Raw genomic sequence first — 20,271 nt, forward strand, 5'->3', positions numbered from 1 at the left:
CCCTCAGGAGATTCAGACATGCAATATGAGATTACCTAAATTAGAGGGACAGATGTTAGGCTTTAAGAGCTTTTTGTTATCTTGACAGTTACGTCTTAACACTTCCAGAGTAATGAAATCCTAATCTTATATATTGAAATTTTTTGTTTGTTTGTTACTTATTTAAATTATTTAACACTCTGTATAAGGTTTAGGATTTGTTTTGATTTAATTTTTTTTGAGAGATCTTTCTGCTGTGAAGAAAGACTGGCAGAAGTAGCTCAGCAGCATAATGTGCAAGTATAAATAGAATGCAAGCTGTCCATTTATCTCAGTCCTGATCTACTTATATTCATCTGATGCTTATTACACTCGTGGTTTGTCTCAGAGCAGATACATCCAGTTAGGATTAAGCTTGGACAACTAACCTAATTCACTCTTGTAACTCACTCTTGTAGCTTAATTCAGGGTTTCTGTCTAGATTTCTTGTGATACCAAATAATTCGTTAAACACCCAGCCCTTAATAAATCAACATCAAAATATGAAGAATATTTATTGCTGTCTCTGTTTTTATGAGATACTGAGTTTGATTGTAGTGGGTTTTAGGTTCACCCAGATACATCTTCATTCATACCTATTTCTGAAATTTCTTCCCACTCCAGCTTCTGCTGCTACGTAATGGTATTTTATTAAATATATTTTCAGATGGCAGATTCTCTAGAATACTTGATAGGACTCCCTTTTGAACTTTTTGCTAGAATGTTCTGCTGGAGTAGTCTAAAAGTGAAAAATAAGCACACCTGTCCAATTCTAACAAGCATAAAAATAATAAAGGCAATTGAATGTACCTGGACTTTATATTTATCTTGTCCACATTGATAAAAGAAGATTCAGTCTTTTCTTGTATTTCAAGAATCTAGAATATCCATGTAATAATGATTTATTTCTTGGATTTTCAGACAGGTGTACTCAGCATTTTCACTCTACAAGAACCCTGTGGGATTTGTGGATGTAAAAATACCAAGCTTTGTGTCTTTAACATATCAGCTACATTTTCTTTTTCATTTAAAATCGGCCTCTAGTTGACTCTTTATTGTTTTAGCCTAGTGACTGGCCTCTGGCATGGATTAATCTTTGACAACTTGTTTTCCATTTTAAAAATTAACACAACCAACTTGTCATAATTCAACATTTCTATAGGGTTATAAAAAAGCTCTGGACTAATCATAATAACAGTGCTAACTTGTTATGCTGTGTGGGTGTTCAACTCTATAAAACAACTTACATTTCAGATTAGAAGTTACTTGTGTATTATATTTTAATGTGTGCAAAACAATCAGTTTGTACAAGAATGTAGCATGAGTCCAATTTATCTTTCTGTTTGACTGTCCTCAACAAAATAAGTATGCAGAACATAATTGATGACACATGATTTGAAGAGAAAAATCTTAACATTTTCACTTTTTTCCCCCTCGTTTCATTTCCACTGTTACTGCAAGTCTGCTGGAAGATGCACATGGCAAGATTTAGATTGTATGTGCCCTTATATTTGCTTTTAGAAACTGATCCAAGAAACAATAATTTCTGAGCTCTGCATATGTGTGTGGTAGATACAGTTCCCCATGTAATTTTCAGAGTCTTTTGTATTCTTCCTGTGAGATCAGTCCTGCAGTTCTCTGGGTTGTTACTGGGGGTGTGAATGCACTTCTGCTACTGGAGTTTCTCCTACCTGCCAGAACTCCAGGGAAAACGAGTGGGTGAGTGGAAGATACAGGCTGCACAGGTAGACTCTTTTGCCCTGTGTGAGTGGTGAGATCTTGAAGTGCATGAGAGCTGCCACTTTTCTTGTCTGTGAGATGTACTCTTTTCCCTGACAAACATGGTCTGCAATTGGAGAAATAGCAACACCAGGGGCAGTGGCTTATCAGGAGATATGAAGAAGTGTGGAGGAATGGATTAAATTTAGAAGAAACTCTAGAACAGTGATGATTCTGCTGCCAGAGCCTGCTGCTCTGTACAGTTAGGAGGGATACATGCTCCGTAGTGTGAATCTTTCAGCATCACATCAAATGTGAGAATGTAAGGAAGGGCCTGTAAATAATTGTTAGAATTTGGAGGAAAAATCACAGTAGGGCATTTGAGATGTCCTGTAAAGGTAAGACTCCTGTACAAACAAAAAGATCAAAAGCACCAGTAGGAACATTTAGTAGTGAAGAAAGTGATGGCATCTTAATTTAATGATTCCCAAGAAAACTTGAAGTCACTGTTCTAAAGTATTTTGTGGGTCCCTGGGGAAGGAGGAATCAGAGTGGACAGCTGTAGGTCAGTGTGGCTGCTGCTTTGTCAATGTGCAACACTCTGCCTGCGGTCAGAAACAGACCTGGAAATGAAGCATTAGAAAAATAAGCCCTATTTTATTGCCACAATTGTGTTGATTCCATCAGGCTGTCTACAGTCATTTAAAGATAATTGGAGGGGTGTTACCCACTGAATGTTACTGTTTATGTGATGTGAAAGAAGAGATAGGTGCAGTCTAATACTCAAAGAATATTGCTGTCTATAAACTCTGGGGTAATTTGCTGATGCTGTACAGAGCAGTGATGTCCTTCAAATAGGAGCTTTTGTTATAGTAATGCCAGCAGCAAGGAAAAATATTCAGATTATTTTCCTGGAGATAGAAGCTGCTGCTGTTTGGAAAACAGTGCATTACACCATCTGTTTCCTTCTGATTGCGCACTACCATAGCCATTGTTGTGATTAATTTCTTTGCTTCTAGGCACAAATTTGAGTGCTTGAAAGAAGATTAAAAGCTTGTTTGCGGACAGGGATGTAGCTAATGGCTAGATTTCAGTAGGATTGTGTGTACTTACCAACTTTACAGTTTAAGTCATCAATCTTCTGCATGCATTTGATACGTGAAGAAAGAAAGAACATCCTTTTTCCTTGTAATAAGCCTCTACACGAATTGCTGGTGAGGTTTTCGCCATGTGCCACTGGTGCCATCACACGCTTAAAACACCACTGGGACAAAGGTCACTTTTCATAGAATCCTAAAATCATTTATGTTGAAAAAGACCTTTCAGTTCATCAAGTCCAACACTGGCAGGTCCACAACTAAACCATGTCCCTAAGTGCCACATAGATGTCTTTTAAATACCTCCAGAGATGGTGACTAAACCACTTCCCTGGGCAGCCTGATACAGTGCCTGTCAAATGTTTTTGTGAAGAAATATTTTCTACTATTCAATCTAAACCTCTCTGGTGCAGCCTGAGGCCATTTTCTCTTATCCTGTCTGCCTCATTTTCTAGTGAGGCTTGGCTGCTGAAAGTAGATGTGTAGTTTCATCCTTATCCCACTTGATTTGTCAGAACAGGTCATGACGCCGATGTGCTCCGAGAGTCCCAAACAATTAGTTATCCTGCCAGGTAGGAGGGAAGCCCTGCTGGCTGACAAATGCCCACAGACATCTCCTGGCCACATTTGGTGCCTCCACTGGGAAACTCAGTAAGGAGCATGTCACAGTGCTCTCTCTGCAGATGTTGTTGTTACCCTTGATCTGGCCAGAACCACTGCTTTGTGCCCCCGGTGACAAGCAGCACAAGAAAATGCAGAATTTTGCCCAGTATGGATGCTGTGTCTTACCTCAGTTCCTCTTTTCTTTGAACCCTGAGTATACAGTCCAGTGACAGTGTGTATCATGGTGGTGTTCCACCACTGGCTGTTCCCATCCTTCCTTCCTGTGAATTTCTGGGTACTTAAATAAGTCTGAAAAGCTTTTGACCCAGGACATGTAGCATAGCTATGAGATGCAGTGGTCCATCTTGATATACTAAATTTGCAAAACAAGTGATATTTGCATGAAACTCATCTGGTTTTAATTATTTTTTAAATATATTTTTCTTGGTTGTCAAACTTCAAGATTGTCACATTTGTCCATGATTTCATGTTGAAAGTGGAACCTCTTCCAGCTAGGATTGTAACAATTCTCCTCTGTTAACACAGTGTAGGCAAACTAATACTTTGTAATAGGGTGTTTAATATTGACTTCAATGTGACTTAATTAAAGTTTGTCTATTTGAATTGGATTTCAGAGTAATAGATGATACATCATATTTTAAAACACTTCTTCAGGATGGTGTGCATAATGGTATATATTTGGGCTGTGGCAGATCTGTGGCCATGCAGGACATAGTTAAACAGAATTGAGAGGAAAATCTTGACTGCCAAGTAAAGCAGCATTATCAATTTCCTCTCTCCTGCACTGAAAGAGACAGGGGGAGCAGACAGTGTAGGGTTTCCTGATATGTTTTAAGAAAGCCTGGGATTCATTTCCCCTCCCTTCCTTCCTATTAGCTGTTTGTTAACTCCCAGGAAGACCCAGGTTTTTCTCATAAGATCTCTCTGCTCACATATTCTGGAAAGGGGCTCTGCCTTCAAAGGGCTCAGTCCTCTGTGCAAATACAGGGGGAGGAAGAGGAGTTGTATTGATGATGGGAGTCTGAGCAAACGAACTGAAGAGGAGTTTCTAACTGATAGCATTGAATTCACAATGGTATTTTCTTCTAATTCTCTGGCATGAGCATAGCACTTGTCCCTGAAGGATACCAGGTGCTTTGAGGCAAAGTAGGAAATGTAGCAAGTGTCAGTGTGAGATTTCTGTCTTCGGAGTGTGGAGCTGTGAACTTACAAGCAAGACTGTAAAGTTAAAAGAAAGACATTCAACTTGCCTTTCTTCAGGAGAAACCGCGTGAGTTTATTTGCAACAGCTGGACATCACTCACATTAAGGAGAAGGATGTGAAGAAGGAGGTGATCGTACCAGCTACTTGGGATGAGCTCTGGTGCTGGATCTCCCTGTGTGGCTGGAGTGCATTGACAACCTGGATGTTTTGGGGGGGCTTTCCTTCATCCTAAACAGTGCAGGGCTGTTATTTGGATATAGTTATTTTGTATAAAACACTAAAATAGAGACTATTTTGCACCATTTTTATTTTCTTAAAATGTCACTTGCTAGTGTGACCTGCTTGTGTGAGGAGCTGTGACTTTATTCATACTGATCACACAGAAAGTAGACTGAACCTGTGGCAAGATATCCTGTCTGCTGGCTGCAGCATGCTAGGAACTGAGAGGGTGTTGCAGCTTTCTTGCAGAAAACATCTTGGTATTTTCAAGTGCATTAACTGCAACCAATCTTTCTTTTTCCCTTCTACTGGAACTCGGTATTAGTTCCTGAAGAAAAGCATATATAATACAAATACTCTTCCAGGACTTTAAATCTGAGGCCTTTTTCATAATTTTTGAAATATCACACTCCATTGACATTTAAAAACAAAATCAGAGTGGTTTTCAGTGTATTAGAAGAGAGTAATTTTAAAGAAGAGATCTTTTATTTCCTTTGCTGAATAGTTTGGTGAAGATACACCCATGTCTCAACACCGCCTTTTAAGGGAAGGACATGAAAGTCGTTTTAGGATCCTACAAAGATTCTTCCAAATCCCTCATGGCAGAAGACACTCGAGAAATAACCCACATCAAATATGCTCTGGTGAGATGAATGTATACGTGATCCTGTAGTGTGATGTGTGTGTACACAGAATGTTGCAACTGAACTGGAGCAGCATGTGAGTTGAGTATGAGCAGTAAGCAGCCTAGGATTTGTATTACTGACTTCTTTCAACTGATGATTCTTGCAGGAACATGTGTTTGTTTGTTTGGTTTTTTTTTTCCTGAAAGTGTATTCATATAGGGATCCAGCAACTGTTACAGTTAAAAAATACAAATCTTTATCTATGTTAGGTACTACTCATGATAGTAATTACTCTCTGTCACCAGTACCTACTGGAGAAGAGCGTGATACCTTGTTTTTACTTGCATTTCCAGGTGTATGACAGTATCTAACATAGATTTGAAAGTGCTACATCAGCCCATCTTTTATATTCTAGAAGAATATTGCTTGAGTATTCCTCTCCTGAAAGCATACCTATTTATGCAGAAGAAAATATTTATAAGTGTACTTAAAAAATCAAGAAGCCTCTGATTACATCTGTACTGCACTAATTTTAGGACTTTGCCAGCATTTACTTTGTCTCAAAATCTGCTTTATACAGTATGTGTTAGCGTGACTGATAATTACATAATCTTTGTGTTTAGTAAAGCTACATTTTGTTTTTCCTTTTTCTCTGAAATGAGTTAGCCCTGACTGGCTAAGATAAGCAAAAGTAGATTTTTCAGTAATTAATTAAAACTTCATTGTTTTCTTTTATGCACAGTGACATATTATGATCTTTAAAAAAGAAAAAATACTTTTTTGTTTATTTTTAAATTAATTTTGAAATCTACATCAACATAAACTAAGCTACCTTTGTTAATTTTCAAGGCTTTTCAGTATTCCTTTATTTGATGTTGATGTTTACTCTTAGGAAAAAAAAGAAAACAAAGAGAAAAATGCCTGTCTGGTGATTTTATTTCCTTACACCTTCCTTGTACTATGCTCACTGTGTCTTCTGTTATCTATTGTGTTTGGAATTAAAATTATAATTTAAAATATACAATGATAATTTAAAATATAAATGGTAAATTAATTTATATAAAATTAATTTCCTGACTTACCAGTTCTTGGCATTTGTGAGGCCAAGATTTGGTAATTTTAGGAGTGCTTACTAGTAAATTATCAAAATCTAACAATTAAGTCTATTCAGGTGAGCTAGAAAAAGTTTTGATGTAAATTGCTGTTAATAACAGTAAAAAAAAATCAGGAAAAATTTAGTAGTATTTTAACCATGTGGAAAGCCATTCTGTAAAGCAAAACAAAACAAGGTCTCCTCAAATTTCAGTCTTACTTTCATGTAGGATTCAACTATCATTTGGTAGCACTCACACTGCAGTCAAGGCCATAGTGTAGTCATGAAAGCCACTACTTTCACCAAATATTTTATGATATTTGTGTTTTTATGAATTTCAAGCACCTGCTAGCCATTCATGAATGGATTGGAGCTAATCCAAAGTATAGGCAAAGCAATGACTACATAGGAGAAAAACACAAATTTAATATATTGAACACATTCTAACAGATGCTATTCCTAATTTTTACTTAATTTCCTTTAGATGAAGATCCTTAATATAAATCTTACAATGCTATGCAATCATGTCTTACTTACATCTTCCTGTCCTTATTTAGAGGTGTGTGTATAGTCAGAAAATAGTATGTAGTAGTAGGAAGCTGTCTGTTCTGTCTCCCACCCATCTTTATTATTATTCCAAAACTCTTTTTGATCAAGTGGCAGCCTTTTCTGTTTGAAGTCTTCAAGTATGCAAAAATTCTGTTTCCTTTTCTTCCTGTTACCCATTTTATGTTGACAGTAGGAAAGCAATTACAAGGTTTTAATGTTACCCTTGTATATCCAGTAAGAATTACTCCATTGTTTGGTCAAAGCTGGTTTATGGCCTTTTGGACTGATACAAGTTTTCCCGCCTTCCTGGTAGCAAACCTCAGCTTTCAGTGGCACTTGCAGACAAATGTTACACAGAAGGTGGATCAGAGTTTTAGACTGTGGAAAGGGAGAAGTATTGTAGCCTGAGAACATTTCTGTCCTGTAGCTATGCTGGGTAAAATCACAATTTTGGCAGAATTTATTTCCAAAGTAAATGTGCTTGTGATTCTGTGAATCCCTTGATGTATACACCTGTCTTCTCCTTGTGACAAAGTTGAGCTGCTCTGTCCTGTTGTGCCAAGTCTCACAAGGCTTGGTTCCCTCTTCATTAGCATCTCTGGAAATTGCTGAGAGCATGTGTGCTTTGCAGTCACTTCATCCTTTCCCTGCATGTTAAAATATTTAACATAGCATATAGAAACCTTTTACTGAACAATAAATGTCCTAGTTCATATATTGATTTTGCATTACCTTATTTACCTTAATAAGGGAAGCTGGGCTGGCTTCCAGAGTCATCATACTTCATCAAATCCATCTCTGTTTTATTTTCATTTTAACAAAGCAGACTTTATTTACTTACAGCTTGTTGACAGTTGGATCTGTCCCGCTTGGCCTAATCTTCATTGTGCTGTTCTCTGCAGGTGTCTTTTACTCAGGGCAGGCTGTGTTGCCTTTATCTGCTCACCCTGGTTGAGCCCAGGCTCTGGTGACACTTGCTCTTTGGAATGCAGACGTTTGGGACCAGGTGCCATGTGGCCCCTCCTGCCTGGACAGGCTGGGCCCACGCTGGTACAGCGAGTGCTGCGAGACAGCATCGCGTTTTCTGAATGCATCCCTGACTCTGTGCCTTCTGTGTGCTGCTTCATCTCTGGCTGCAAGCAGGTGGGACAGCAGTTGTGGGTTTGTGGAGGATTTCAGCCCTGGGAAGCTGTGGCTCTGAGCACTTCTCTAAGGACACCCGTCTCCCATCAGCAGGTGAGATTTTCCAAGGTGCTGTGGCCCTTTGTGATGGGCATCCCAGCGTAGTGCTCACAGACCGTGCTTTGAGATTCTCCCTCTTCTCACTTTCTCTAAGCAAATGGGAACAGTAGGACAGCTTGAACCGAGAGCTGTAGAACAAGTCTGGCAAGGGGAGATGCCAGAGACATCTGTCTTCAGTCTGGCTGTGCGTGGTATGGATGGGGAGTATCTTTGGAGGTATCCTGTAGTCTGCATCTCTTCGCTCTGGATTCAGGTTGGTTTTCTGACGAAGATGACTGAAGCTCTAGAGTAGGTTTTTTTTCGTGTGTAGTTCTAGGAGTGTGATGAATGGGTGGCTGAGGAGACTGACTGTGTCACAGGGTCCTTCCAATCCAAAGACGTTCTGTGAAAAGGCACAGGGAGCAGCACTGTAATGTGGGTGTCTCATACTAATAGGTTTTTGTAGTGAGTCAGAGCTTGGTTAATCCATAACCTGAATAATCCACCACAAAGAGTGAAGAAGAGTGTAGAGAAAGAGCACTTCTGCATCATCTGTGTCAGCCAAGGGGATGCAGACGTGGTACATCTTTTCCTGAAGCTGTATGAGTATTTCTGTGGGGTATTGGACATTCTTATAAGGGGAGAGGGAGTTGGCTTATGGGCAGGCTAGCAAAATGTGTGGATGCAGGAAATGTCATACTGAATACACAAAAAAAGCAGAAATATTTAGGTACCTGAAGGCTTCAGTGTAGCCAAAGCCTGCCTGGAGCCTGTGCAAACACTAGCATTTCTGGCCAGTGTTAAAGTCTGCCACAACTTCATTACTGTTAGTCCCCACACTAGATAGTTCCAGCTTTGTGGGGCTGTGTTTACTGTTTGCTGCATTCATGCCTTTGTTTGCTGGCTACATAAAGGTTTAAAAGGGATTCATTTGAAATTTGAGATTTTGAGTTTCTCTGCTTGGGACTTTGATTGACCTGTCCTGCTTGAAATAGTCTTGCAGTTTTTCGATCAGAAAGATGGAGAAGAGAGTTAGGTGTGAATCCATAGCAGAGGTGATAAACTGGACCTGTGAGTGAGCAATTCAGTATGACTAGTTCCAGATAGCATTGTGAATATCTGCATGAAAAACAGTTTTGCTTGCCTTGTTAAAGCCTAACATGAACAAAAATATGCTAAGGGCTTTTGCTTATATATACTGTATCAGACACTGGGTGTATCAGCAGTCTGTAAATATTCAGGGTGGGGTGATGAGGGGAAAACACTATAATTAAAGAGATAATTACAAGAACAATGGCATTAGTGGGAGAAAATATATTTGTAAAGTCATCTTGTGCCACCTGTTGTATTTATGGAACAAAGTTCAGGTAATGCAAAAGCTCTTGCCTTCTTAGAGCAGTTTGTTCTGAGCAGGGGAAGGGAAAAGTGGACCTCTTTCTTCTCTGATGATGGATCAGAGAGGAATTTCAGTAGCAGAAATGAAGAGTTACTATTTTTTCTCAGAATGGTGTTCATGGCTGGACTTTGTAGCGCAGGGTAAGTTGCCTTAACTTATAACTCCTAGATCTTGTAAATGTAAACAGACCTGCGTAGTCTGCTAAGTCAGGGGTGTGTAAGGTGTGTGGCTTGGGGCTGTGCTCTTTAATAAAATATTTAAAACATGTTTTATATGTGCCAAAAACCCCCATGTATTTCAAGAGATTTAATATAAACTTTGCTAGCTCATTGATCCTTGAAAACACACCATTCAAAGAAAACACATCATTGGAGAGTCTGAGTGGTAAATGGTAAATTGGGTTGCACTTAAAAACCCTTTTTCCAAAGGAAGTAAAACATCAGGAATTTTAGGATTTAAATTTTCATATAAGGTTTTTATAGACTTTTTATTTTTCAGACAGCATTCCTCAAACTTATTGCCATTTAATAACTGTGATGTATGTAAATGATTCATTTGGCTCAGGCAAGTTATTTGGTGAAAAGTGAGCACATCAGCAAAACCAGTCACAGCTGACATCCTTGTGGAGACAGAAAAGGTCCCAAGCAGGCTGTCCATCAAAAGTGAACTGTTTCTTCCCTGAAATTATTTTCAGAGCATCACCATACAATTTAATAGGGATGTGTTCAATATATGTTTTCTGATAAAGAGGTTATTACTACTCAGATACCAATTCAGCAACACTGGTAAATGTTTCTCTTCCTTCACTTAAGTGTCTATGTTGACCTATCCTATAAAACTGAGGGACCGTAGCTTCCTTTTCTTTTTAACCCTTTTCTCGGCTTTTTTTTTTTTTTATTTTAAAATCTTTATTTTTTTGTTAAAAAGTAAAAGTGAAGGAAACACATGGTTTGAGGGTTGTATTTTACAATACATTAAGATGCATTCTGTGATAGAAAGTAGAAATATCTAAAAAGCATGACATTATCAGCAGATTTTTGAGATTGGTCCCACTCAAGATTCCTGAATCTGCTTATGATGTCCTATTATTTATGTTAAAGAAGTGATTTGAATACAGTTAGAACATTCTGAATTGTGCTGTTGTAAAAGTTACTATTTCCAAATTCTTGGTGCCTTAATTCAGAGGAAAGAATGTTAGTTCTCCAGCTGTGTGCATAATAAGGAATTAATATGTCTTGGGATAGTGCTGCACAGACCACCACTTTTAGGCTCCTGGATGATGATTCTTCCAAGAAAACAAAAGACTTTTAAGAATCTTTCTAATGAGCAAGAGACACGCACACAGAACTGGGGGCAATACAAGACTGTGCCTCGAGGGTCCTCTTCTGTAGATCCACACTGAACTCCATGAGCCTGCTCCCTTGGACCACTTCAGCCTCTCTTTTTCCCTGTTTGCTAAGATTTAACCTGTCTTTGATTTTTCTTACAGGGAACAGACCTATTATAAGGTGTTGCCATTGTGTGACATTAAATGTTGCACATGTGAATGGAGGAAAAGTGAAAAATAGTTCCATTACTTCAGTACATGTAAAATGAATCCTCAGAAAATGAAATCTGACTGTGCCTTTGACTCTTGAAATGGGGCAAAACTGTCTTCCAGACCATTAGTGTTATTGGAAAAGCCCATTTAATTAGAGGGAGTAGCTATATATGACGTTATACCATAACAGTCAGTGAGCTAGTAGGAATTTATATTTTTCCTGATTTTATGGCCACTGAAGAATAGATGGGAAAAAAAATACAATAGTGAAAAAAAGAACTTAGAGTTGCCCTGATCAATAATCTGAGGGACTTTGCTTAAATAATTTACAGTTAAAATGACTGGGTTTTTTTATACTTTTGCTTTCCCACATGGAGAATTGTCAACAAGTAGATATTTACTCTCTGGGCAGAACCAGTCCTGGAGCCAGGATGTAGCTTTATTTACTCCCTTTATCTTCTTCATTGTTCTTCCAAGAAGTTGCCAATCTCATGTGCTGTTGCAATCTGTTCAGTTCTGCTGAAGTCGTGCTTTATAGGACGGTTTGCACTACTTCCTCTTACTGTGTATGCTTCCAGTGTTTAACGAAATCCCACATGATCTTCAAATTAACCTCAGAGGTTAAGCCTACCTGAAAAGGTCAAACACACACAGCCTCGTGCTGAAGCAACCTAAGCCAAAAGGATCAAAGTTTATTGTAAGATTTCCAGCACTTCCTGACTAAAGTTAGCTCTTGTATTTACTTATTTATTTTATCTTAAAAAAAAGTGGTTTGGAGCCATTACATCTTCTTCCAAAGCCGGAAGCGGAGATCAGTGCAATTTTATGTGTTTCATTTCTTGCTTAGTGATCTAAAAAACATCCCAGAAAAGATTTTATTTTAATCTGCAGTTTATCCAACATCACAGTTTGTTTCTTGCACTTGAACTTGAGTATGGCATGAAACCTTCTGCAGTCTTGTTGGTTGGTGGATTTTTTCTGAAAATAATGGCCAAGGGCTGCTGACAGCTCTGGTTTTCACATATCCTTACTCTTCATTAGTCTCTGTCAGGAGTCTTTTGGTGTCATTGACTGTGAGTTTGTCAACTTGCTCACAATTCAGTGTGAGGGACCAGGCTGTTGAGTAAGTACATTCTTTCCTTTTGGAGTGAAGCCAAAGAACTAAGGGAAAGACCTGGGAATTTTCTGTAGGGACTGCTTCTTCTCCCTTCTTACCCCCAGGTGGAAAAAAAGTGAGATTTTTTCCACCTGCACTGTTGAGAGCATGCAGTGAATCTCAGCCTCATCTAATTATTAACAGTCTTACCCTTTGTAACTTCAAAGTTTCTAGTCAACTCTGGAGCTTTTTCAAACAGAGTTCACAAAAAAGTGAGTCCAGGGACCAAGTTAGACAGAGATCCTGAAGGGCTGTGTGGGAATGGCTTGCAGTTGTCTTTTATTTAGAAGTTTTTTCCACTTAACAGACCATAGCAGTTGGTGGAGCAGTTGGGAGGGAGTGAAGCTGTAATTTCAGGTGTGAGCAGTAAGTCAACAGTACATTTTAAAAAATTGTGTCCAATCGATTCTCATGAAAATTTATCTTAGCGTTGTCCTGGATTACAACAGCTCTTGTGATATGTGAATTACCTATAGTAATCTAAATCTGGACAGGGCTATATTCTGAGAACTATTAGGAGTTTCAGATGGACAAGCTTAACATAGTTGCTCAGTTGTGTTAGTGATAAGTAGTTCTCTGAATTATTCCCTCTCTTGATTTATTTCTCAGAAAAAAAATCACTTTAGAAGTATGTGACATATAGTTTGTATGATTCTGTGGCATAGAGCTAATGGAAGAACTCATTTATCTGTGTCTTTTGGCTTTTGGGGAAGAAGCTCCTTGCTTTTCAGGCTTTTATTTGGAGGAAAGATGCAATATATATTGCCTCTGTTTTTACCTTCTTTCATGAAACACAAGTAACTTGTTTCATGCAGTCAGTCCATGGAGCAGAATATTCTCTAATTCCTAAGACATCATGATTAAAAAAGAAATATCTTCTCTGCTTCAGCCAAACACTTGCATGATTCTTACCATCTTTGGTGGATTCCAAAGGTTTATATGAGAAAGTGGATAGGGATTAATATGTCAGTTGTTTTTAAAGAGAGGCAGTAAGTGAAATGAGGAATTCAAGATGTTGCCTCTATCCTTTTACATTAGAGAAACTTCATCTTTCTAATACTCTTTGTCATAGCAGCATTTTTGAATCAAGCTTGAAACATGTCCTTCTGGAGAGAACATAGCTCTCCTTCAAGTCTCCTTTCAAACTCTGTAGCTTCTACCATCCAAATCTCTAGTAGTGTCTTCAGACATTTTAACTTGACTGTGCATTTGTGTCATCTACCATGATGGCTATCAAAGACTGTTTAAGAACTTCAGGTGCAAGTAAAGGAGGTGTCTACTACTGTCAGTGTAAACTTTTGCCCTTTTGGTTGATAGCATTTGACCTTGGTTCTGTCTCTGATTATTTTTCTGACTTCCAGCTATTGAAAATTATGTTCTTTGTCTGCAAGGTAAGTAGTAATAATAATTTTTGCAGATGTTGTCATTTGCCTTTAGAGAGTTATTTTAGGGCTAAATTCTTTGTGAAAAAATTTCAAGATTCCAAGTTTTTTGGGTGTTCTAAGCTGGTTAGCATGCTCCCAGGTATGAGCAATGTGTACCTCCAGTGTTTAGTGCAAAACCAACCTCTGCTGCTACATTCACTGAAAGCATTAAAGGAGGTTTGCTGGTATCTACCTTTAATATTAAAGCCTAAAAACATAAGAATTGTCTTAGTGGCTCCCAATAAAGCCTGTTTCTTTGCCTTTGCCAAAAGAAGGATTTGGGGGTTTGGCCCAGTCCTTGAAATTTCTTTCTATATTCAGTTGTCTAAATACATATCAAATTGTATGCAGAGAACCTGGGTGTATTGGAAGAATCTGTAATAACTTTAGGTTTTGAGGAGTCAGGAGGTTGTTTTGGGGATCATGTGCTTGGACTCAGGTGACAGCTTTATCCCCGAAGTTGCCCAAGCCACCATTTGGCAGTGTTTAATCCCTAAACAACTGGGATTTGTCTGTCCTCTTTTTTGAGTATAACAGTCTTACAAGACCTATGGATCCTTCACCCAGTGTTTCCCACTCTGGCATGCTTCCAGTGTAAAATAGAGACAAGGTATTCCCAAGCCCATCTTATCAGATGGGGTTTCAGCCATTTGCCCAGTTTCAGGTCACCTTAGTTTATCCCCTTCATCATTACAAAGTAACCCAGCATATTTTCTGGGAACAAGGAGTCATAAACAGAGCAATAACAACTGTTTTCCACATTAGTTTGCTTCCTTCTCTTAGTTACAAAACCCTATTATTATTATTGTTTACATTTAAACAATGAGAATGCTCTGTCCCTGCACACGCCAGCCTCGAGCCCTTGTGGTCCACAGGATTTTTGTGGATGCTCTATAGCACAGTCATGGTAGCATGCTGCTGCCCTGAAGTCTCCTCTGCAAACAGTGGGCTTGTTCACTCTTGAACAGTTCAAATTTTTAAAACTATTTCCTCTATGTGACCATGTTTATTTTAGAAAGGAAAAAACAGAGGTTGCTCCTGTAACCTGCAGAAGGCAGCGGTGCTTCAGGGAGAGAAAACATGGTTTACAGCACAGTGATGGCAGTTAAGCAAGGGAAGGGAGGCAACGTGGTATAAAACAGTAATATAAAACCAGAGAAAACGTGACAAAGTAGGCTTTGGGTTGCAGTGTGCCAAATTGTGGAATACACCAGAAATATACTGATTAGCTGCCAATCTCTGCTCTTGCATGGGAGGCAATAACTTCAGTGGAACTGCTGCCACAGATGGGAACAGGCTTGCATTAGGTCTATTTCTCAGCATTTAGGCTTCAGGAGAAACTTTGTTTGCTGGTTTATAGCACAGCGCTTGACCTAAAGTGCTCCTTGCAAGAGGGGTATTTGCACAAGCTCTTTATCAGCCAGCTGCTGGTGGCTGCACCTGTAAACCTTTAATGCCTGTGAATTCACCCCAGTGGGGCTGGCTGAAGCTAAATACCACCCAGCTGCCAGGAGGTGCCAGGCAGATGCAAGTGCTTTTGAGCAAGCTCATTATAGAGCTAAATTTTTTCTTTCCACTCAGGTGCTTGCTTGAAGAAGAAAACATGAAATAAGCTCAGTAAAGTCAAGGCTTTTTGATGTTGGTTTGTGGAGAATAACAGACATATGCTGTTACCTGTTTGTAGCCGAGCTGCTGTTTTCTTCACTAGATAATAAAACAGATTTATTAAAAATAAGATGTGCATTGGTTTTTTGTGCCCTAAGGAATGACATGCAAGTAACAGCAGGGACTTGAATATGTGTTATATGTAAGCTGTTTCATATTTGTTCATAGCACAGGAGAAGAAATTCCATTGAAGAAAAAATCCTGAGAACTGATAGACATTTCCAGAGACTCAGAATGGGGAAAAAGGGAATATTTGAGGCCTCTTATACCTTACTCCCCTAAATGCTCTGCAGAAGTATGTACCAGATATTTGTGAGAGAGAATTTCGATTTCTTGCCCTGAAACTTCCCTCAAAAATATAGTTCAGCAGATCAATTCCTCTTTGGAAAGTGGGGGTACTTTTAATACTCTTACTACTACTTCGCTGTTGTTCTGTTTCTCTGAGGAGTATATTTGGTTCTTTGCTGATTCTTTGAACTGGGAGGGTATCTGCATTTGGCATCTTTTGTATTGAGCATTTGGTGTCCTGGAAAGGTGTCTGAGTGTTCAGCATTGGCTGAAGTGCTGCAGTGTGGGGCTGAAAACAGCAGCAGTTAGAGGATGTGCTGTGTTTGAGCATGGAGAGATGGAGCCTTTTGGCAATGGACATAAAATCTGTCATGTTAAAAAGACACTGTTAAATACTTCAAAGATGGGCTATAGGATGAGACTTGAACTGAAGAGGCCTCATTTGCTGCCACTGTACAGCAGGGAACCACAAAGAGTGCCCTCACCTTTGAACCACTTGCCGTGTGCTTTTTCGCTTAGTGCAAACACAGGGGTAAGAGCTCAGTTCAAATTATGTTGAACTAATCAGGTACAGACTTGGTAAGGCAGGAGCTGGTGGAAAATAAATGCATTTTTTGCAGAGTCAACAAGAGGAAGAGCAGAAAGAATGGCTGGGAGTTGCATCTCTGTTGTGTCTTGCTCTTGTGAGATTCATGGGCATTAGTTCAGCTGCTGCATCTGTCAGAACAGGTGGAATTTGCTCTTTGGCCTTCGTTTCATCTTTCTTTACATCTTCATTCTCTTTATGGAAAGGAGAAGAAACACAAAATTGTTTCAAAAGCCTCTTAGGGTTGAGGCATTTTCCCAGAACTGCAGATGTGGGGGACCCCAGAGGTGTTGATTTCTGCTAATTGTGACATCCTAATTGGTTGTGGTTGGGAGGTTGATGTGGTGGGCTGCCAAGTTTATATAAGTTTGCATAATTACATCTCCTACATGGCTGGTGCATCTCTTCCTGCTATTACTCATGTTGAAATAGTGTGAAGGTTTTTAAGGTGTGCTGAAAAACCCAGCCTGATGAGAGGCTGGCGCTCACAAACCACCCTTGGCAGAGGTGGGGTTTTGTTGTCTCACGCCACAAAGCCAGCCTGCGCTGTCACACCTGGGCCAAAAGTAAATACAGTAACAGGGCAAGTAATGGCTGTAATGTGGAAAATGAAGGTAATGCTGCTGTTGAAAAGTTTGTCCTTCACACTGCTGCCCTGAATGGGCAGGAAGCATCCCGGGAGACTGGAAAAGAGGAGAATGTTGCTTTAGGTTGATTAAAATCGCAGGGACTGGCTGCTTTTTCAATCAGGTAAGGGCATAGGCTTCCTGTTTGGATCCCAGAGACTGGAAACAGGACACGGTTACAGCTGCTGTGTTGCAGTTGTTTATGGATGTTACAACAGCTCTTTGCAGGCTTAGTTTTTTTTTTGTAACGTATTTTATAGAAGTGGCTCATTAAAGGAATCACTTTCTTTTAAAATAATACGTTAATATTTTCTTTTAAATCCTGCATCTACAAAATAAAAAGGTCAGGTGTGATTTATGTCTTTCCACAGAAAGCAACTCCTGTGAGGTTTACCTCTTTTCCACTGACGAAATTTAACCAAGAATATTGTGCTGCTAAGTACGAGGGATAAGGTGTTTTGTTCTCACATTGTAGTGAGACTTCCTTTCTTTAAAGGAAGTGAATTTCTGTTGGGAACCAAAAGCAATTCTCCCAGTTGCCTCTCCAGAAGAAGTCAGTCTGTTTTCTGCTTCTTTCCTTTTTGATCAGTGGAAAATGGCCTTGTCTTTTGCTGGTGTTTAGTATCTTGTACTGAGGAAAATGTGGAGCTTGTTGAAGCCCAGAAGGGTGAAAGAATTGGCAATGGGAGAAATTGAGATACCATTTTGGAAGTATTTAAGTGGGGGGAATAGTGACCCTTGAGGATTGCTCAGTGCATTTGCTTGCATTTTTTCACACTTTTCCCATGTGTGGGGACTTTGTGGGATGCACAGCCACAGACAGCTTGCTGCAGTGTGCACGCCCAGGCCACAAAAATTCCAAATTATGAGTCAAAATCAAAACTGCCTTGATAAGTAAGAAGACAGTGGTATTTTTATCCTATCAGTTATGTAGATTTTACCATTTTCAAGTGTAATTGCACAACAGTGTGGGTCAGATTTATGCAGTGTGAGAAGGTTGATGGCCTGTTCTGAAGAATTGTGCTTATATTTGCCAATCTAAGATGACAAGTAATGATATGATCTTATAACCAGATTTTTTTCTATTCCATTTGAAGCTATGAGTAATCCTTCAGTACTGAAATATCATAATTAACTTGTTCAAATCCACCCCAAATAATTATTTTAGAGATGTGATGGAATGAATATTTTTTTAGCTTTTAATTTTGCCTCACATCAAAAACAGGTCTCTCTTCTTGGCTCTCTGTCCTGTTAGCCCTTTATGGATTTTTGGAAATGACAATTTCTGCAAATTTTCCTTTCCTTCCTTTGTAATAAATAGTTTTGTAGCCTTTATCTGTGCTCATCAGTATTACAGGAGCATATGATATTTTCTTTGGAACCGGTTCTCCCACAGCTTTTGACCTGAAAGTTTTTCTGCTTCCCGAGTATCTTGTTCATCTGGGGAAAAAAAAGATTCTGTGTACTTTAAGAGTCATAAACAGGGTTTCCTATTGCTGACAAAGTTTTATTTTATACTTTGGCTATAAATATATTTGTGATTGTGGCACAACACTTCATTGGTTGCAGTGGTCTCTGTTGATTTTCCTTGCTTACTGAATTAATATTCTTACTAATATATATGTTTCAGAATACATAATAAACCTGTTTTTCCTTTCCTAATTTTAATTCCTGTGCTACTTTCATAATGTGTTTCTGTTGTTATTACTCAATGTTGAGTTCTCCTTTCTGCTGCCACTAAGCTCCACATCCATTTTTTTCCTACTTCATTTGCTCCTTTAATCCCACTGCTGGTATAAAAATGGATCTCATCCTCTTAATATTTCTGAATTTTAGTCCTGCCTTCTATCCAAGCTCAGCAGTGATTTGGTTTCCACCTTTGATTACAGTTTTCAGTTGTGATCAGACTGCAATCTCCCACCTCTGGATTTTGAACACCACTGCAGAAACCTTGAGCCCCAAGCCAGAAGTGCTCCTCTCCTCACACCAGTGCAGCCTGAATAGCAGTATCTCTGTGTAGGCACTGCTGCTCCGAGTACTGCTGCTGTTTGTGGAATTAAAAAGGTCACATCCATGTCTTTGTTGGCTTTGCAGCTGTGGACAGAGGGAACTGTCACTAAATACTGCAGGGTAAAGTGCTTACTACTAACTCCTGTGTCATTAATTTAATCCTGAAAAAAGTCCAGTTTTTGTGTCTCTCTGAAACAAGAAACCTTGGTAAACCCTGCAGCACAGCCAAGGAAAGGCCAATGATTAAAGACTTGTGGGGGAGCTTGTTAGAAAGAACATATAAATAAAAAAGTATAAACCGATTAAAATTTAGTTCACAGAACACCAGAAAGATGTAATTTTTAAATTAGAAATTGAAACAGATGTGTGATAACTGCATTCAGTGACCAGGCTTGTCATGGCATTGGGGAAAGCCCCTAAGAGTAGTCATGAGGCCAGAGAAGTATCATCCTTAGTAGGGTGTTGCTGTGCCTTAAAAGTTACTGACATGTTCTTTTGCCTTTTATTTTACTTCTTAGATACCTGATGTGAAGGATGTGTAATCTTCAAAACTTTGAAGTTTATTATTGTCTCACAGTGCAAAGTGTACTTTTAACTTGTAATTTCTCAGCAGCTTTCCTTATGTTTTTTCCAGGCATTCTCTTTTTGAAAGATAGTACAAGGTTCAGCCTTTTGATAGAACAGCATCCTTTTCTTTTAAGTGCTCCGGCAACTATTTGTATTTTCCAGCATGCTCATTTTCAATAGAAAGAGCATATTTCTTCATGGTTGGAAGTTGTAGTTGTTTTGTTTTTTTTATTGTTTTTTCCTGACCATGATTTTTGATTGATTGTCCTTGCTTAAATTTAAGTTTGGATATCATGCAGGGGACCTTTTTTGATGACTTTGCATCCAAGCTGAAAATTGCCAAAGCAGTTTCAAAATGGATTAATTTTGTTGCTGTGTGAAGATTTAACAAGCTGCTTAGTATAATGGATTTATACAAACATATATGTTTGTATGTGTGTGTGTATAATGGGTGTATGAACTAATTTTAATCCTTGGAATCTTTTGATGTAAACCAGACAGATTTGTAAATCTTGAGTGCTTGATGACTTCAAAAAGAATGAAACCTCTTTTGCATCCATTCTTCGAAAAAAACATCAAGAAGGATTAGAAGAAGAAAATGAATGGAACTTTTAAATAGTCTAGTATGCTAAACTAGAAGCCA

At 38.8% G+C, this 20,271-nt stretch overlaps 1 protein-coding gene across 8 annotated transcripts in view; it reads left to right on the plus strand.

The window, feature by feature from the left end:
• Window positions 1-20,271, plus strand: part of MCF2L (MCF.2 cell line derived transforming sequence like) — a 141,607-nt gene that overhangs the window by 41,070 nt on the left and 80,266 nt on the right. The window contains exon 1 of one of the 8 annotated variants that reach the window (XM_068180191.1): window positions 5,329-5,525. The exons of 6 other annotated variants lie outside the window; for them this stretch is intronic. In XM_068180191.1, the coding sequence (XP_068036292.1) occupies window positions 5,405-5,525 (121 nt within the window). In that variant the 5' untranslated portion in view covers window positions 5,329-5,404. Of the gene's footprint in view, window positions 1-5,328; window positions 5,526-20,271 lie in introns of those variants that run through there. One more of the 8 variants, XM_068180197.1, reaches the window with a different exon arrangement.

This window comes from Anomalospiza imberbis, chromosome 2 (genome assembly GCF_031753505.1).
Source record: "Anomalospiza imberbis isolate Cuckoo-Finch-1a 21T00152 chromosome 2, ASM3175350v1, whole genome shotgun sequence".
Classification (NCBI taxonomy): domain Eukaryota; kingdom Metazoa; phylum Chordata; class Aves; order Passeriformes; family Viduidae; genus Anomalospiza; species Anomalospiza imberbis.